We start from the raw sequence: 14,714 nt of genomic DNA on the forward strand, positions 1-14,714 counted from the left end.
TTCTTGTCCACTTGTTGACTTAACCATTTGAGATATTACTTTGGAAGTTGGAGTTCTTATGTGCCATCATGAGACCTATCTGTAAGCAAGAGAAGATAACTCTGTGAAAATGTTTCTTGATTTGTACTTAGAAATTCCTAGTTAAAGTCTTGTGTGCCCTTAACTGTCAAAGTTTTGTTTTATAGGCAAGCACTAAAAAAGTCGAGCGCGCTGTCCTTCTGACAGCTCTTGTTGAACTTGCATTACATGAAATAGTTTGCCTATTTACAGGATTTGTAAATGTCGTTATTCAGAACTGGCTAATTAAGCCTGAGTTAGAGTATTATTATCAAGCTACATCATCGATGATATGTTACAGTTGTTTCTTTTAGATATTTCTGTCTTTAATTACTTATGTTTGTGTTGTTGTTTTTTTGTTTCAGCAGAATTTTGATACTGCATGTATATCAGTAAGCAGGTTTCTTCTTGATATAGTTTTGATTTTTTAAAATTGACCAAAAAATTAGTTAAATATATGAGGTATTTACCTGAAATACAGGCTTTTTATACTGCTGAAAGTACTCTTTTACTATATAAAACCAATTAGAATAATGCTAAAGTCTGGGTTTTCTTGTTTTCAGAAATTTTGAACTGGCATTCATGTAAATACTCATAAATTTGTTTAATGAAATGTTTTATATTTTGTAATAATAATGTGCATAATTTCTAAGATGGGTGACTGATTTTTTTAAGAAAGCCGTGGATGGATCACTGGCCAATAATGTTTTGTTTTACAATAATGATTAACATAATAAAGTTAGAGGGCTGTTCAATATGTAATGTGTATTGTACGATATCTTAAAAACATTCAAATAAACATTATATCCCTCAAAAATATTATTCACGGTTTGAAGTACATAACTAATCTTTGAATCCATTTATGACATTTGTCATGGTATGCTGATTTAAGTAGACCTATATGGCACTGACTGATAGCGATGTCACTTGTCTTGCTTTCTGCATCTTAAATGGACGGTCAGAAACTACACACAGTCTCATAAGATACCTTATCAGATCACTAAACTTCCCTCAATTAAGTAAAAATCTGCTTTACTGAATGACCGTTTTTTTGTTTAAGCTCCCATTGCTCCAATATTTTCAACCCGTTTCTTGGCCATTTTTACAACAGTTGTAATCGACTGGCACTATCAAAATTGTGATCACATGTAGAACTATGTTAAGCTGAAGGCTAATATTTATACTGTTGGAAAGGTAAAACTAAGCTAGCTATTCGGGTGTATCAACATCTTTTATATTGTGCATATTTTTCTCGTCGTGCTGTGGTACAATACGCATTACATATTAAATAATCCTCAAAGAATTTACCAAAGAACATTTATGGTTATGCAATGATTTGTATTAGTGGGTGTAGTCACCTGGTTTTTTAGCTCACCTGTCACTTTGTGACAGGGTGAGCTTTTGTGATCGCTTTTCGTCCGGCGTCCGTCCGTCATCCGTCCGTCGTCCGTCCGTCTGTCCGAGCCAACATTTGATTATTATGAGCTTCATTCCGTAGTTAAATAAAGAACATAAACTCATAAAATTTAAAATTAAGAGTTTTTTTTTGTTTTTATGAGCTTATTTTGCTTATGGACGTTGGTCCAGGTGGTGTTTATGAGCTCATTTGCCTCATAAACATCAAATTTTGGTACGTCCGTCCGTCCGTCCGTCCGTCCGTCCGTCCGTAAATTTTTGCTTTAAATGACATCTCCTCATAAACCGCTGAGCCAATTTCATCCAAACTTCACAGGAATGTTCCTTTGGTGGTCACCTTTAAAAATTGTTCAAAGAATTTAATTCCATGCAGAACTCTGGTTGCCATGGCAACCGAAAGAAAAATCTTTAAATATCTTCTTTTAAACAACCCTAAGAGCTAGAGCTTAGATATTTGGCATGAAACATCTTCTGATGAGTGTCTACCAAGTTTGTTCAAATAAAAGCCCTGGGGTCAAAATTGGCCCCGCCCCAGGGGTCATAGATTTTCCCTATATGCATATAGTAAAAACTTAAAAAATCTTCTTTTAAAGAACCCAAAGAGCTAGAGCTAAGATATTTGGCCTGAAACATCTTCTAGTGAGTGTCTACTAAGTTTGTTCAAATAAAAGCCCTGGGGTCAAAATTGGCCCCGCCCGGGGGTCATTGATTTTCCCTATATGCATATAGTAAAAACTTAAAAAAATCTTCTTTAAAAGAACTATAACAGCTAGAGCTTAGATATTTGGCATGAAACATCTTTCTAGTGAATGTCTACCAAGTTTGTTCAAATAAAAGCCCTGGGGTCAAAATTGGCCCTGCCCCAGGGGGTCATAGATTTTCCCTATATGCATAAAGTAAAAACTTAAAAAATCTTCTTTACAGAACCCAAAGAGCTAGAGCTAAGATATTAGCATGAAACATCTTCTAGTGAGTGTCTACCAAGTTTGTTCAAATAAAAGCCCTGGGGTCAAAATTGGCCCCGCCCCGGGGGGTCATTGATTTTCCCTATATGCATATAGTAAAAACTTAAAAAATCTTCTTTTAAAGAACCGTAAGAGCTAGAGCTTAGATATTAAGCATGAAACATCTTCTGATGAGTGTCTACCAAGTTTGTTCAAATAAAAGCCCTGGGGTCAAAATTGGCCCCGCCCCAGGGGGTCATTGATTTTTCCCTCTATGCATATAGTAAAAACTTAAAAAATCTACTTTTAAAGAACCCAAAGAGCTAGAGCTAAGATATTTAGCATGAAACATGTTCTGATGGGTGTCTACCAAGTATGTTTAAATAAAAGCCCTGGGGTCAAAACTGGCCCGCCCCGGGGGTCATTGATTTTCCTTATATATGTATAGCAAAAAATTAAAAATCTTCTTTGAAAAAACCCAAATAGCTAGAGTTTAGATATTAAGCATGAAACATCTTTAAGTAAATATCTACAAAGTTTGTTCAAATAAAAGTCCGGGGGTGAAAACTGGCCCTGCCCCAGGGGTGTCATTGTTTTTAACTATATGTGTATAGTAAAAACTTAAAAAATCTTCTTTTAAAAAACTCAATGAGCTAGAACTTAGCATGAAACATCTTCTTATGGGTGTCTACCAAGTCTGTTCAAATAAACAAATAAAAGCTCTTGGGTAAAAATTGGCCCGGGGGGGGGGGGGCTATATACAGGTGAGCGACCTCTTTGATGGCCCTCTTGTTTTTATATTGTGCCTTCCTACACATTTTTTTTATTTAAAAGTTCAGAATAGAATTTTATTGATAATGATCTTTTAAGATATTGTTTCCTATATCTTGCTGTTTAAAACAGTATTACAGTTGCATAGTTTTAATATAAGATCTAAACTCTTGTTAATCTATATAGTACTATTTAAATAAATGTTTGTGAAAAAATTGTTGTTTTTTGTTGTTGTTTTTGTTTTTAACCTATTGGGGCTACCAGTATCATACCCTCATCATCAAGGCTTGAGTTTTGATGCTCACTTTGGATTTGGTTGTGTTTTTGTGAAAAGTTCTTACCTCATTAATTACTTTGAATTTATGTCCACATATGTCTTAGATCTCTATTGTAGGTCACTATTTAATTACCATCTAGAATATTTCTGAATGTGACTCATACCCCGAAGAATGTTCTTTGTAAAAGTGGAGTGGCTCTTGGCGCATGAAAGACACATGAAAAGAAAGAGTCACTGGCCAAAAGAATTCAAATGCAGAATATGTATAGCATGAAAAGATATTGAATCTTCAAATCAACCATAAGTGAATACCACTCTAGTTTTAAGGGAATACCAGTCTTGTTCTGGTTTCAGAGATAATCAGGTGTAATTGTTTATTCCAGAAAATACAGTCAAAAGGGTCACAATCTGGCCGAAATGCAATGAAGAATTTAGAATTTGGCCTTATGAGCTTGCTTGTGACACTTTGTATACATCATAAATTTCATGGTAATACCGTTCCTTGTTTTAAAGACATAGGCAAATAAAATAGGTGTTGCAGCAGGTTCACAAGAATAAGTATATCGTACTCAACAATGTATAATTGCCTCTTTTTGCACACCACTACCGGTAGTTTTTGTTTCAAGAACAGTATATTGATAAGAATTTTTTTTACTTGACTTATAATATCAAATTATGATTTATATTGGAAGATCACATGGTGCATATGTTGGAAGATCATTGGTAATACATTCTGTAAGGTTTGAAATAAATACAGTTATTTATCAGAAAGGGCATTTATATCACATTCTTTTTAAGTGACTAAGCATGGCCATGCATGCATATATTTTGATATGTGGTTAATGCATAAAGTTAAGAAAAAGCATGAAATCTAGGATTTTAACCAGAGCAGTAACAACGAGTTCTGCATATTCTAAAGAAGGTTTGACATTTTACTTGTTTTCCAGAGCATGTCACAAGAAAAGAAAACACAATGCTGATTTTCATGAAGTTTGCATAATTTCCCTATAAAAAATACACAAAAATTGATACTCCAATCTCTCAATAGTTCCAAATATTTGCTAAATCCTGGGAAGGGGGGATGGCAGTCTCTAACCTGCCATCAGAGGATCAGTGCATGATAATAAATTGTAATTATGTCCAAGACTCTTTATTTTGGGTATGTGATGCAAAATTGTTTGCAAGTACTGCTGCCGCCCATATGATTGTTCATTCATCTGAGGCTGCCACATTTTCATTTCTTTCATTTTCTGAAATTCATTTTTTCATATTCTTTCGTGTTTTTCTTTTGTTTACCATTAAAAGATCTGTATAATGAAAGAAAAACATTACATTTGTCAAATCTTAGAGGTTTGTTTGGACTCTTATAAACTGTACATCTGTTAGGAACTTTTGTTATGTCACAAGAAAAACTAAGTTTTCAAATACAAGAATCAAATATCTTTAATACTAAAAATGAAAAGAGAATGCCAATTTAAATTGTGTTACTTATATTAACTAATTTCGGGCGATTATTGTCCCATATGCACATATTTGTTTTACAATACTAAATAAACTCAAATCGTATGTCGATTCAGCAGAGAGCCATTTAAATTGTTTGTTTGTTTGTATGTTTGTTTGTCCGTTTGTGAACAAATATTTAAAGTCGAGTAAAACTGAGTTACAAGAGCCGTCAGGGGCAACGCTCGACTTTTTTTACTTTTTCTTAGAGCAAACATTTTAATAAATGGTTTAAACAAATCTTTAAAAAGAAAATTAAAGAAAAGCAATTATTTTTTTTTACTTTTTTATATTTGATAGGTATGTTTAGTCACACTTGCTGTTTAATCAAAGTATGAATCCTTTCCATAAATAGATCTAAATGACAAAGTAAACAAAATACAATCACAATTCTATCATAGACAGTTAACATCTTAATTATTCCACATGACTGTTTGGTCATAAGTGTTGTTTTGTACACAAATGAATCAAATCAATACATCAATAACAAAATTATGACAACTAAAATTAATAATTTGACCTTGACATTCAAGGTCATTAAAAGCTACCAAGTTTGTTCAAATAAAAGCCCTGGGGTAAAAATTGGTCCGCCCCAGGGGGTCATTTTTTCCCTTTATGTATATAGTAAAAACTTTAAAAAATCTTCTTTTAAAAACCCCAAAGAGCTAGTGCTAAGATATTTAGCATGAAGGGTGTCTACCAAGTTTGTTCAAATAAGGGCCCATGGATTAAAATTGGCTCTGCCCTTGGGGTCATTAATTTTCCTTATAATTATGTGTATAGTAAAAACTTAAAAAATCTTCCTATAAGCTAGAGCATGAAATATCTTCTTCTGAGAGTCTACCAAGTTTGTTCAAATAAAAGCCCTGGTTTGAAATTTGCCTTGGCCCATGGGCCTTTATACAGGTGAGCGAGTTCAGGGCCATCATGGCTCTCTTGTTTTTTACTCTTTTTTTGTCAAAAAAAAATATCAAGCTAGAAATCTAAAAAATAATATTTTTGGTCCTAGGTTAGATCTTATCCCTTTATTTTTTTATTTTTTTTTATATTATGTGCTGCCACAAATTGCAGCTTAACTCCTAAGTTCATTCATACAAAATGTTCCTTTAGAAATACATGTTTCTTATTGGTTTCATATAAAATGAATTCATATTCTACACAGTTACTTCCCTTAGATAGTAAAACGTCACCAATAGTGAAAGCAAGAGAGAAATGAATTGTATCAGAGGGACGGATGTTACATTTTTGGGATGTTAAACTAGATGTTCAAAGCTCATAGTTCATACTTTTTTGGTTTTATTTTAAAGTAATAAAATTTCTAAGAGTAATATCACAGGAACTTGAAATTCTATCAAATAACCAATATTAATGATAATATCCAAATTAGCTTAAGGTCTTCAGCGTACCCGTTTATATACTAGGACATGACGTGATCGCATCTGATGAAAAACAAAAATGTTAAATAGCGGCTTATAAAGTTTTGGAAGCCAGAACTATATCCAAATATACCCCCTATATACTATAAAAAACACTATAGTATATAGGGGGTATATTTGGATATTATCATTAATATTGGTTATATATATTATAATTTATTTGATAGAATTTCAAGTTTCTGTGGTAATATGTTTTGTTTTGTACAATAGGTGTAAAATAATTGGACAAATTAGAATCTATGAGAAAAATGTATAAATATACCCGACAATTAGTGAGTACCTAATTTTTGTGTTTCACAATGAAAAGTTGCAACAACCATTGAATTAGATTTCTTCCAGTTATCTTACATTTGAATAAACATTGAAATGTTTGAAATTAAATAAGAAATAAAACAATTCTTTTTCCCAGAAAATGCATTTGCACTTGCGTTAATCATAATGAAAAAAGTGTTATACCAATGGTACCTTTATATACATGAAATTATTTACAAAATACTATAGTTATAATTATACTGTACCGGTAATAAGATTTATCTTTGTAAAAAATATGATACAGTGTGAAGTAAATTTAAAACATATGCAAGTTTGAATTTCTCATTTCTAATTACACAAATTATAAACAAGTAAAAATATTCATTAAAAAAAAATAAGATTTTAAATTGGTGAAATTAATTTACTGATTTGATGAAATTTTAAGTTTATTTACGTGGAATGTCAGCAACATTCATAATCCAAAGATGTCATTATGATTCAGTGTCATAAGCTCATTATTTCTAACTTTTAATAGTTCTCTGTGTAAATATTTCAGTGTAAATGAACTACTTAACTATGAACTCATTTGTAATTCAATAAAATTGATAGATTCAAATGCGACGGGTTCATTTACAGACAAATTTTCACAATTATCCAACTTTTTCATTACAGGAATCCTAGCCATATCCTTTAAAATACTTCCACTTTATTAATAATAATTAAATGGCTCAAATGGTATGAAAAATTATGCTGGAGTTAGGAAAAAAAATTATTACAGGGTGTTGAATTTTATTTTTTGATTTTTTTTTACATTCAATAAATCTTTTGACTTAATTGTTTTTTATTCAAAATTAAGAAATTTCGTGTTCACAAATAATAATTTTTATACAAATACACAATTTTAATCCTCTATTTCTCTTTATATTTCTTCATTTTTCATTGTAACTTTTGTGTTTCAGCATAAATTCCCTTTTCAGTTACAGTTTATTGCACCTTATATAGGGGGACGGATGTTACGGGGATTGATGTTACAGACAACCTTTTCATTATTGTTATTTTTTCCTCGTAAACAAAGAAATTAACAATTTTTGTAACATTTTCATAGTTTTCATCGGAATGGTTATTAAATTTTCTACGTGCTTGTAAAAAATTTAAGTGATAAGTTTAAACAGATAATAGTGGTGTTCATTCTAAAAACACCAAAAAAAAACAAAAAAAAAACAGATGCTAACACATTACAGGTATAATTGGGCAATTTTAGGGTATAAAAATGTCTGTATCTATATTTTGGGTAATGGTATCATAAAATTTTTTGGGCACATCATTCTGCTTTATAGTAAGTTCTTTGTAAAAACACAAAAAAGTAATTGCAAATGTTATATACATGTATTTATGAAAAGCCTGCATTACATGATTTTTTTAAAAATTGGCCCATTTACTGTGCAGCAGGCAATATGTATGAAACAATCATCATTTTCTAAATGTTCTAGTTTGTTGAAAAAATAAATTCTAAGTTACAAAGTAAAGTTAGTTTTAATATTTATATTAAGCAAAATAATATTTAGAAATTTTAACTGAAATATAAAAAAACTGACGTGTTACAACATTTACTGCAATTTAAATGGTGACATACTGTTTTCTAAATGGCCGACATATGGCCTACGTTTGGCCCCATTTAAACTGATTTTTACTGGATATAGTGTTGTTTCCTTGTGTCATACTGCAGAAAATATCTATATGTTACAGCTCATGACAAAATCCCATAGGACAAAATATAATTGTCCCCCGCCTTTTCGAAGAAAAAAGGGGGATATAGAAATAGGCTCCGTCCGTCCGACCGTCTGTCCGTATGAACCCAGAGGTACTACTGTGACATGGAGAACAATGGGTAAAAGTAAATTCTCTTTGAACCTATTTATTCTGTTTTTACTTGTGTGTCTTTTTTAAGCCTTGTGTGACTAAAAATGGCCAAAAAGATCAAAGGAAAAGTCACATAAGTACCATTTTGTGAGTACGTCCGTCCGTCCGTCACACTTTCGTGTCCGGTCCATAATCCTGTCATTTATCAAAGGAATCTGAAATAACTTGGCACAAATGTATGTTATAATAAGACGATGTGTCATGCGCAACAACCAGACCCTTACCTCCAGGGTCAAGGTCGCACATGCTCATTCAAGGTCAACATTCTCTATTTGAGGGTATATGTCGTGTCCGGTCCATAACTTCCTTATCTTTGAAAGGATTTTGTAAATACTTGCAACAATTGTTTACAATAATGAGACGATGTGTCATGCGCAACAATCGGTCACCTACCTCCATGGTCAATGTCGCACTTGGAGGTCAGAGATTAACATAGTCTGTTACAGGGTATATTTTGTGCCCGGTCCATAACTTTTTCATAGATCAAAGGATTTTGTAAATACTTGCCACAAATAGTCACTACAATAAGACAATGTGTTATGCAAAACACCTGCATCCCAATCTCCAAGTTCAAGGTCACACTTAGAGGTAAAAAAGTAACATAGTCTGTTTTAGGGTATATTTTGTGTCCGATCTAGAACTTCTTTGGGATTTTGAAATTACTAGGCACAAATAGTCACAAAAAAATGATATGTCAAGTACAACACCTGCATCCCTACCTCCAAGGTCAAGGTCACACATAGAGGTCAAAGGTTAACAGACTCTGTTATATGGTGTCCCGTCCATAACTTCTTCATAGATCAAAGGATTTTAAAAATCCTTGGCACAAATAGTCACAATGATGAGATGATATGTCAGGCTCAAAACATGGTTCCTTACATCCAAGGTCACACTTAGAGAACTTCATCATGAAGATTAAAACATTATAATTATTGTAACATTTTATTGTTCTTTATTTTCAGAGTGTCAAACTTCTTTGTAACCATTTACACTGAGGAAAATGGACAGATTATGTGTATTGCTGCTTGTGGGAATGCTTTTTACAGCTAATGGTATGATAAAAGCAGGTGTGAGAATCTGTTTGATACAATATTAAATGTATCAATATAAATCAATTAATCTCTATACGAGTATGTTGACACCTGTAAATGTAGTAATGTTTTTTACAACACACTGCTTTTGCTGCTCGGCCTTTGCTGCTTAGTGTATTCAAAGTACTACAATGAAAACAAGAGTAGCCATATTTAAAGAAAAAAAAACTTGTTCTGGTTTTCCACAGTTGTACTTTATTTATTTGGCAGCAGTTCAAATCAAAAGAGAATCACAGTATTGACCAAATTTTGAATGAGATATTAGTCAAAAGAAAATTTTGATTTTCTTTCTTTGGTTTGTGTATGTTCACATATGTTGAGTATGCGATAAAAGTCAGTAACAGTTTTTCATTCAACTGGATAAGAAAGTGCTATCACCTTGTTCATTTTGAAAAATTATCATTTCAATTTCAGAAGGCAAGAGTACTGAAATAAAAGTTACCTCATCTAATTGCGGTGGTACATATACGTTGAACAGTGATGATTATGTGAAATTCACAGAGGAGCTTTTATATCAGAATGCAAGTTTACTATAAAGATCCAAGATTTCACGGATAATATTTGTTCCTCTGCAGAAATCTTTGATGTGTCTAGCTGTAAAACTACAGTAGAATATCATCAAGGTTCATTTTCATCTTCGTATCCTGATGAAGTAAGTATGTTGGTGAAAAAGTATCTTATTTTGATAAATTCTTTATTTTCCGACCACCCTCCACTACAACTGCTTTAAGTTTAAGTAGCCCCTCAGAATATTTACTTAATTATGTCCTTGCAGTCTTGTTATAAAGTAAAATGTGCCTGATCCTAAGTATAAAATATAACTATTATGGTAAATATAATGAACTGTTAACACCAGTTTAGAGCAGATGCATAGTCTGACCAGAAGAGATACCTGGTTACAAACCATAAGATACCAGTCAAATAGAGCTGTCATCGATAAAGACAATATCGATGTCTCGTTGATGTTTTTCTGTCAATCAATAATCGATACTCTTAAAAAAATCGATAATTTTGAGTATTTAAATAATTGTCTAGAAATTATGAAAATTCACCCAAAACATATACAGAAGCAGGTGTCCATATCTAACATTATGCTGTTGTTATATAGTAGAAATATTTCACAGCAATGATGACAAAAAAATATGGTCTGGAAAAAAATCATGCAATGGGCTTTTATAAACAAGACACTGAACAGAACATGTTTTTTAATTAAAATCTTTTAAACTGGTTTGAAAGTGAATGACAGACAAGCTATCATAGGTAAATATCGATAGATCAAAGTATTGTTGATATTTGTCATCTGATATCCATATAATATTATCATTAATATGCCTTGCACTGAATCAATTAAGCTCTACAGCCAGTTAAACCACTTTATAAGCTTGTATATTAAGCTGGGTAAAACCAAAACACAACTTTTGTAAATTCTTGTTAATAAGAATTAAAATTGTAAAGAACTTTAATGTATAGTAATTAAATGTTTCAGTCTTAAAAGGGTAAATATTATGATGAACATGAATATTAAATTGTTTCATCATGTTTGTGATTTTTATTTCAGACATACAGTTGCACAAATAGTCAATGGTCTGATTACTGCACATCATTTTCAGCTTTGACTATCGTATTCAGTAGTACAGGAATGTGGTTAAATACTGATGATATAGAGTTGAAAGTTTACAGCAAGGGAAACGGTATGATATTGAATTTATTGAATATGAATTATTTTAACTTTATTTTGTAGAATTCAATGCAAACTGATGAGCTACAAATAATTCAAATGACAAATAAATCAAATATTTAAGTCAGTTATATTAACTTACTCTGCCTTCCTCTCTTTTGTTTGCTTGGACTGCTATAATTTAATATGGTTTATCGACTTCAAGCCATCACTTACAAGTTTCTATGTATTAAGATTGCAATGGACTCTGAATTCTTTCATGTGACTTAGCTTTATGACCTTTATGGTGTCAAGTTTGGCTTAAGTCCAACAGGACATAATCATCGAATTTTACATTTTTGATTGTTTCAGAGATAGTTGATGCAGTAGTTACAAGTGTGTATGTGATAATTGGTGTGATAGTGGGGATTGTTGTGCTAGTCATCATCATAACTATAGTTGTTATATTTGTCTGTTGCCGTCGACGACGCAACCAGGCTGGTACCGTGTACAGGTCACCACAAGCTGCAGCTGTAACAACAACAACTACAGGTTGTTATAATATTTATAACATCTGTATCTTAATTTTATTATTTTCGTAAGACCAGGTCAATAAATGTTTCTTTGAGATGGTTTCTACATTTATCAGGTATCAAAGCAGCATAGTAAGAAATGCTTCATTTTATAAATGAAAATTAGGAAGTGTCTCAAACACAGTTTCCGATGTTCAACTGTCATTTAATCTACGCATATAAAATATAAAACATATAAAATTCACAAAAAATATTATGAGTGCTGAAATGTGTAAAAATGGTCCCTAGTTCATCAATAGGGGGGTAGAAAAAAGGTGATTATTTGTTAATACAGTCATTGCTTATATTGAACATGTAAAGTACACATATATTGTGTATAAATGGACTTATCTTAAACTTTTCTTATAGGCTTATAAATGTTTATTATTTTTTCTTTTTATTCACTTGGAAGCATACAACTTTTGATATAAATGTATAAAACTATAAATAAAACATGCACTGATTAAAAATAATGAAATATATGGACAAAACATCGTCATGGAAGGAAATGTAAGTAATCTATAATTTTTGATATAAATATAATATGTAATAGAAAGAGCATCAAAACACGAGGCCATCTGTTTTGTATGAGGGGGTATAGCCCCCGAGTATTAATCAAATTGCTGATTGTTTTGATGTTCTTTCCCTTTTTTGTATCATAGTCAAACATAATACATGTTCCCTTTTGTCACAATATTTAACCCCAGAAAAAAAGTAACCACTGAACAAGCATCTGAATATGATATTTCTATCACTTTCCATTTCACTGTCGTCAGTCACAATAAGTAAACCCCAGCAAAAATGAGCCAATCAATGGGCATGCTCTGGAATACGGGTAACTAATACCTGCACTCCAGTGAACGCACTGTGCATGTATATGTATACGATTTAACTCTGACATATTTTCAACATAAAGGTCTCCAAACTATGATACAATATAAAGATGTTAAACTTCAAACTTTAAAAAAAAAATTTGATTTAAGAATGTCTTATTAGATTGCTTGCTGAAGGGGTTTGTATAGTGACAAGTATCTATCTCTATATTTGAAATTATAAAACCTTTTCAATACATGTTTTTGAAGGATATCCAATGCAAAATCAACCTGGTTACCAGCCTGTCCAACCAGCTTATCAACCTGGGTACCAACCAAAACCTGAGTACCAACCACAACCTGGGTACCAGCCACAACCTGGATTCCAGCCACCTGCACAACAGACAGGATATCCTCCTGCACCACAACAGGGATATGCAGGGTACCAGACAAATCCTGATCCAGGGTTGTATCCTGAAAAAGCTTCAGGTTTGTTATACACTATGCTAACTTATTACCAAAATATATAACTATAACTACAAAAAAACATATACCAAATTAAAGCTATTACCAGAATGTAGCTTACTAGAATATAGCTGTTACTACAATAAAGCTATCCACAATATAGCTATTACTACAATATAGCTATTACTATAATATACATGTAACTATTATCACAATATAGCTTTTATTACAATATAGCTATTATGTACAATATAGCTATTATGACAATGTTACTATTACCAGATTAAAGCCATAACTAAAATTTAGCTATGACCACAATTTAGATATTACCACAATATAGCAATGTAGCTTTTACTACACTATAACTATTACTACAATATACATTAGCTATTACTACAATAATGCTATTTACACAATATAACTATTTCGACGAAATACATGTAGCTACATGTATTCCTACAATATAGCACTGTAGCTTCTACTTCAATATAACTATTACCACAATGTAACTTTTAACCACAATAGAGCTATTTCTACAATATAGCTATAACTGCAATATAACTATTACTACAACAAAGCTTTTATTACAATATAATTATTACTACAATATAACTATTACTACAATATAACTATTACCACAATACATGTATACCCTATACTTACATGTAGTACCAGAATATCCTTATCATTTTGATAAACTAATATACATGTACTAGAAATTGTGCAAGTATTGATAGAAAACCATATGGTTAAATCAATTATAATAGTTCATTAACTTTATTAGTTGGTAGATTGTATCATTGTATCATTTGAACAAATTTTACTGAATTCTAGAATTTTTATTTTTAATTTTTAATTGGGGGGGGGGGGATTTGTAGCCAAATTATAACAAACTTTGCAATATAGCATCCTACAATCTGATAATAATGGACATGCAGTCATTTTTATGAGTAAATTAATTTGTTTACAGGGCCAATCTATTACAAAAAATTCAGCAGGGTTAGGATGAAATATTAAAAAAAAATATTATGTTTAAAATATTAATGATATCTGTCATGGTATGAATCGGAATATCCATCCCGAGGTTACCCGTCCATTTGGGTGGTGTGGGGAGTAATGAGGCTTGCCACGTTGCGGCCCATTGGCTGATACCCAAGTTCATTTATAAAATGCGATAAAGTGGCATCTTTGTATAGCACGAGATTCATCTTGCAGCCCCCCCCCCCCCCATGTCAGATGAATTTTTTACATTGATAAAACTAATGTAAACACCAATATGATATGCAAGAATAGATAATATAAAACTGCTTTACTGAACTGACACAACAAAGTAGTTATTTTGATATGTGAATCACATAATAATCTGTGCCCAAAATTGCTCTTTAATTAGGAAACTAATCAACTTGCTAGAATGAATTGTTATTAGTTCTTATGGGCCCCTTCATTCCTGAAAATATGATGAATGATTTCAAGGCTGTCCACTTGTAAAACTGTAACATAACTTGTTATTCAACTTCAGTTTTGTCTGAGTGACTATTAAACCC

General features: G+C 31.8%; 1 protein-coding gene and 1 long non-coding RNA gene across 3 annotated transcripts in view; both read left to right on the forward strand.

The window, feature by feature from the left end:
* Positions 1-14,714, forward strand: part of LOC132724530 (T-cell surface antigen CD2-like) — a 66,271-nt gene that overhangs the window by 40,184 nt on the left and 11,373 nt on the right. The window contains exons 4-6 of one of the 2 annotated variants that reach the window (XM_060709397.1): positions 11,223-11,355; positions 11,694-11,873; positions 12,976-13,194. In XM_060709397.1, the coding sequence (XP_060565380.1) occupies positions 11,223-11,355; positions 11,694-11,873; positions 12,976-13,194 (532 nt within the window). The remainder of the gene's footprint in view (positions 1-11,222; positions 11,356-11,693; positions 11,874-12,975; positions 13,195-14,714) is intronic. The other variant, XM_060709398.1, reaches the window with a different exon arrangement.
* On the forward strand, positions 6,144-10,311 carry LOC132724535 (uncharacterized). The gene is made up of 3 exons (XR_009624925.1): positions 6,144-6,271; positions 9,536-9,625; positions 10,079-10,311. It is a non-coding gene; the product is annotated as an uncharacterized LOC132724535 (long non-coding RNA).

This window comes from Ruditapes philippinarum, unplaced genomic scaffold (genome assembly GCF_026571515.1).
Source record: "Ruditapes philippinarum isolate M1 unplaced genomic scaffold, ASM2657151v2 ctg3632_1_1_1_1, whole genome shotgun sequence".
NCBI classification, from domain to species: domain Eukaryota; kingdom Metazoa; phylum Mollusca; class Bivalvia; order Venerida; family Veneridae; genus Ruditapes; species Ruditapes philippinarum.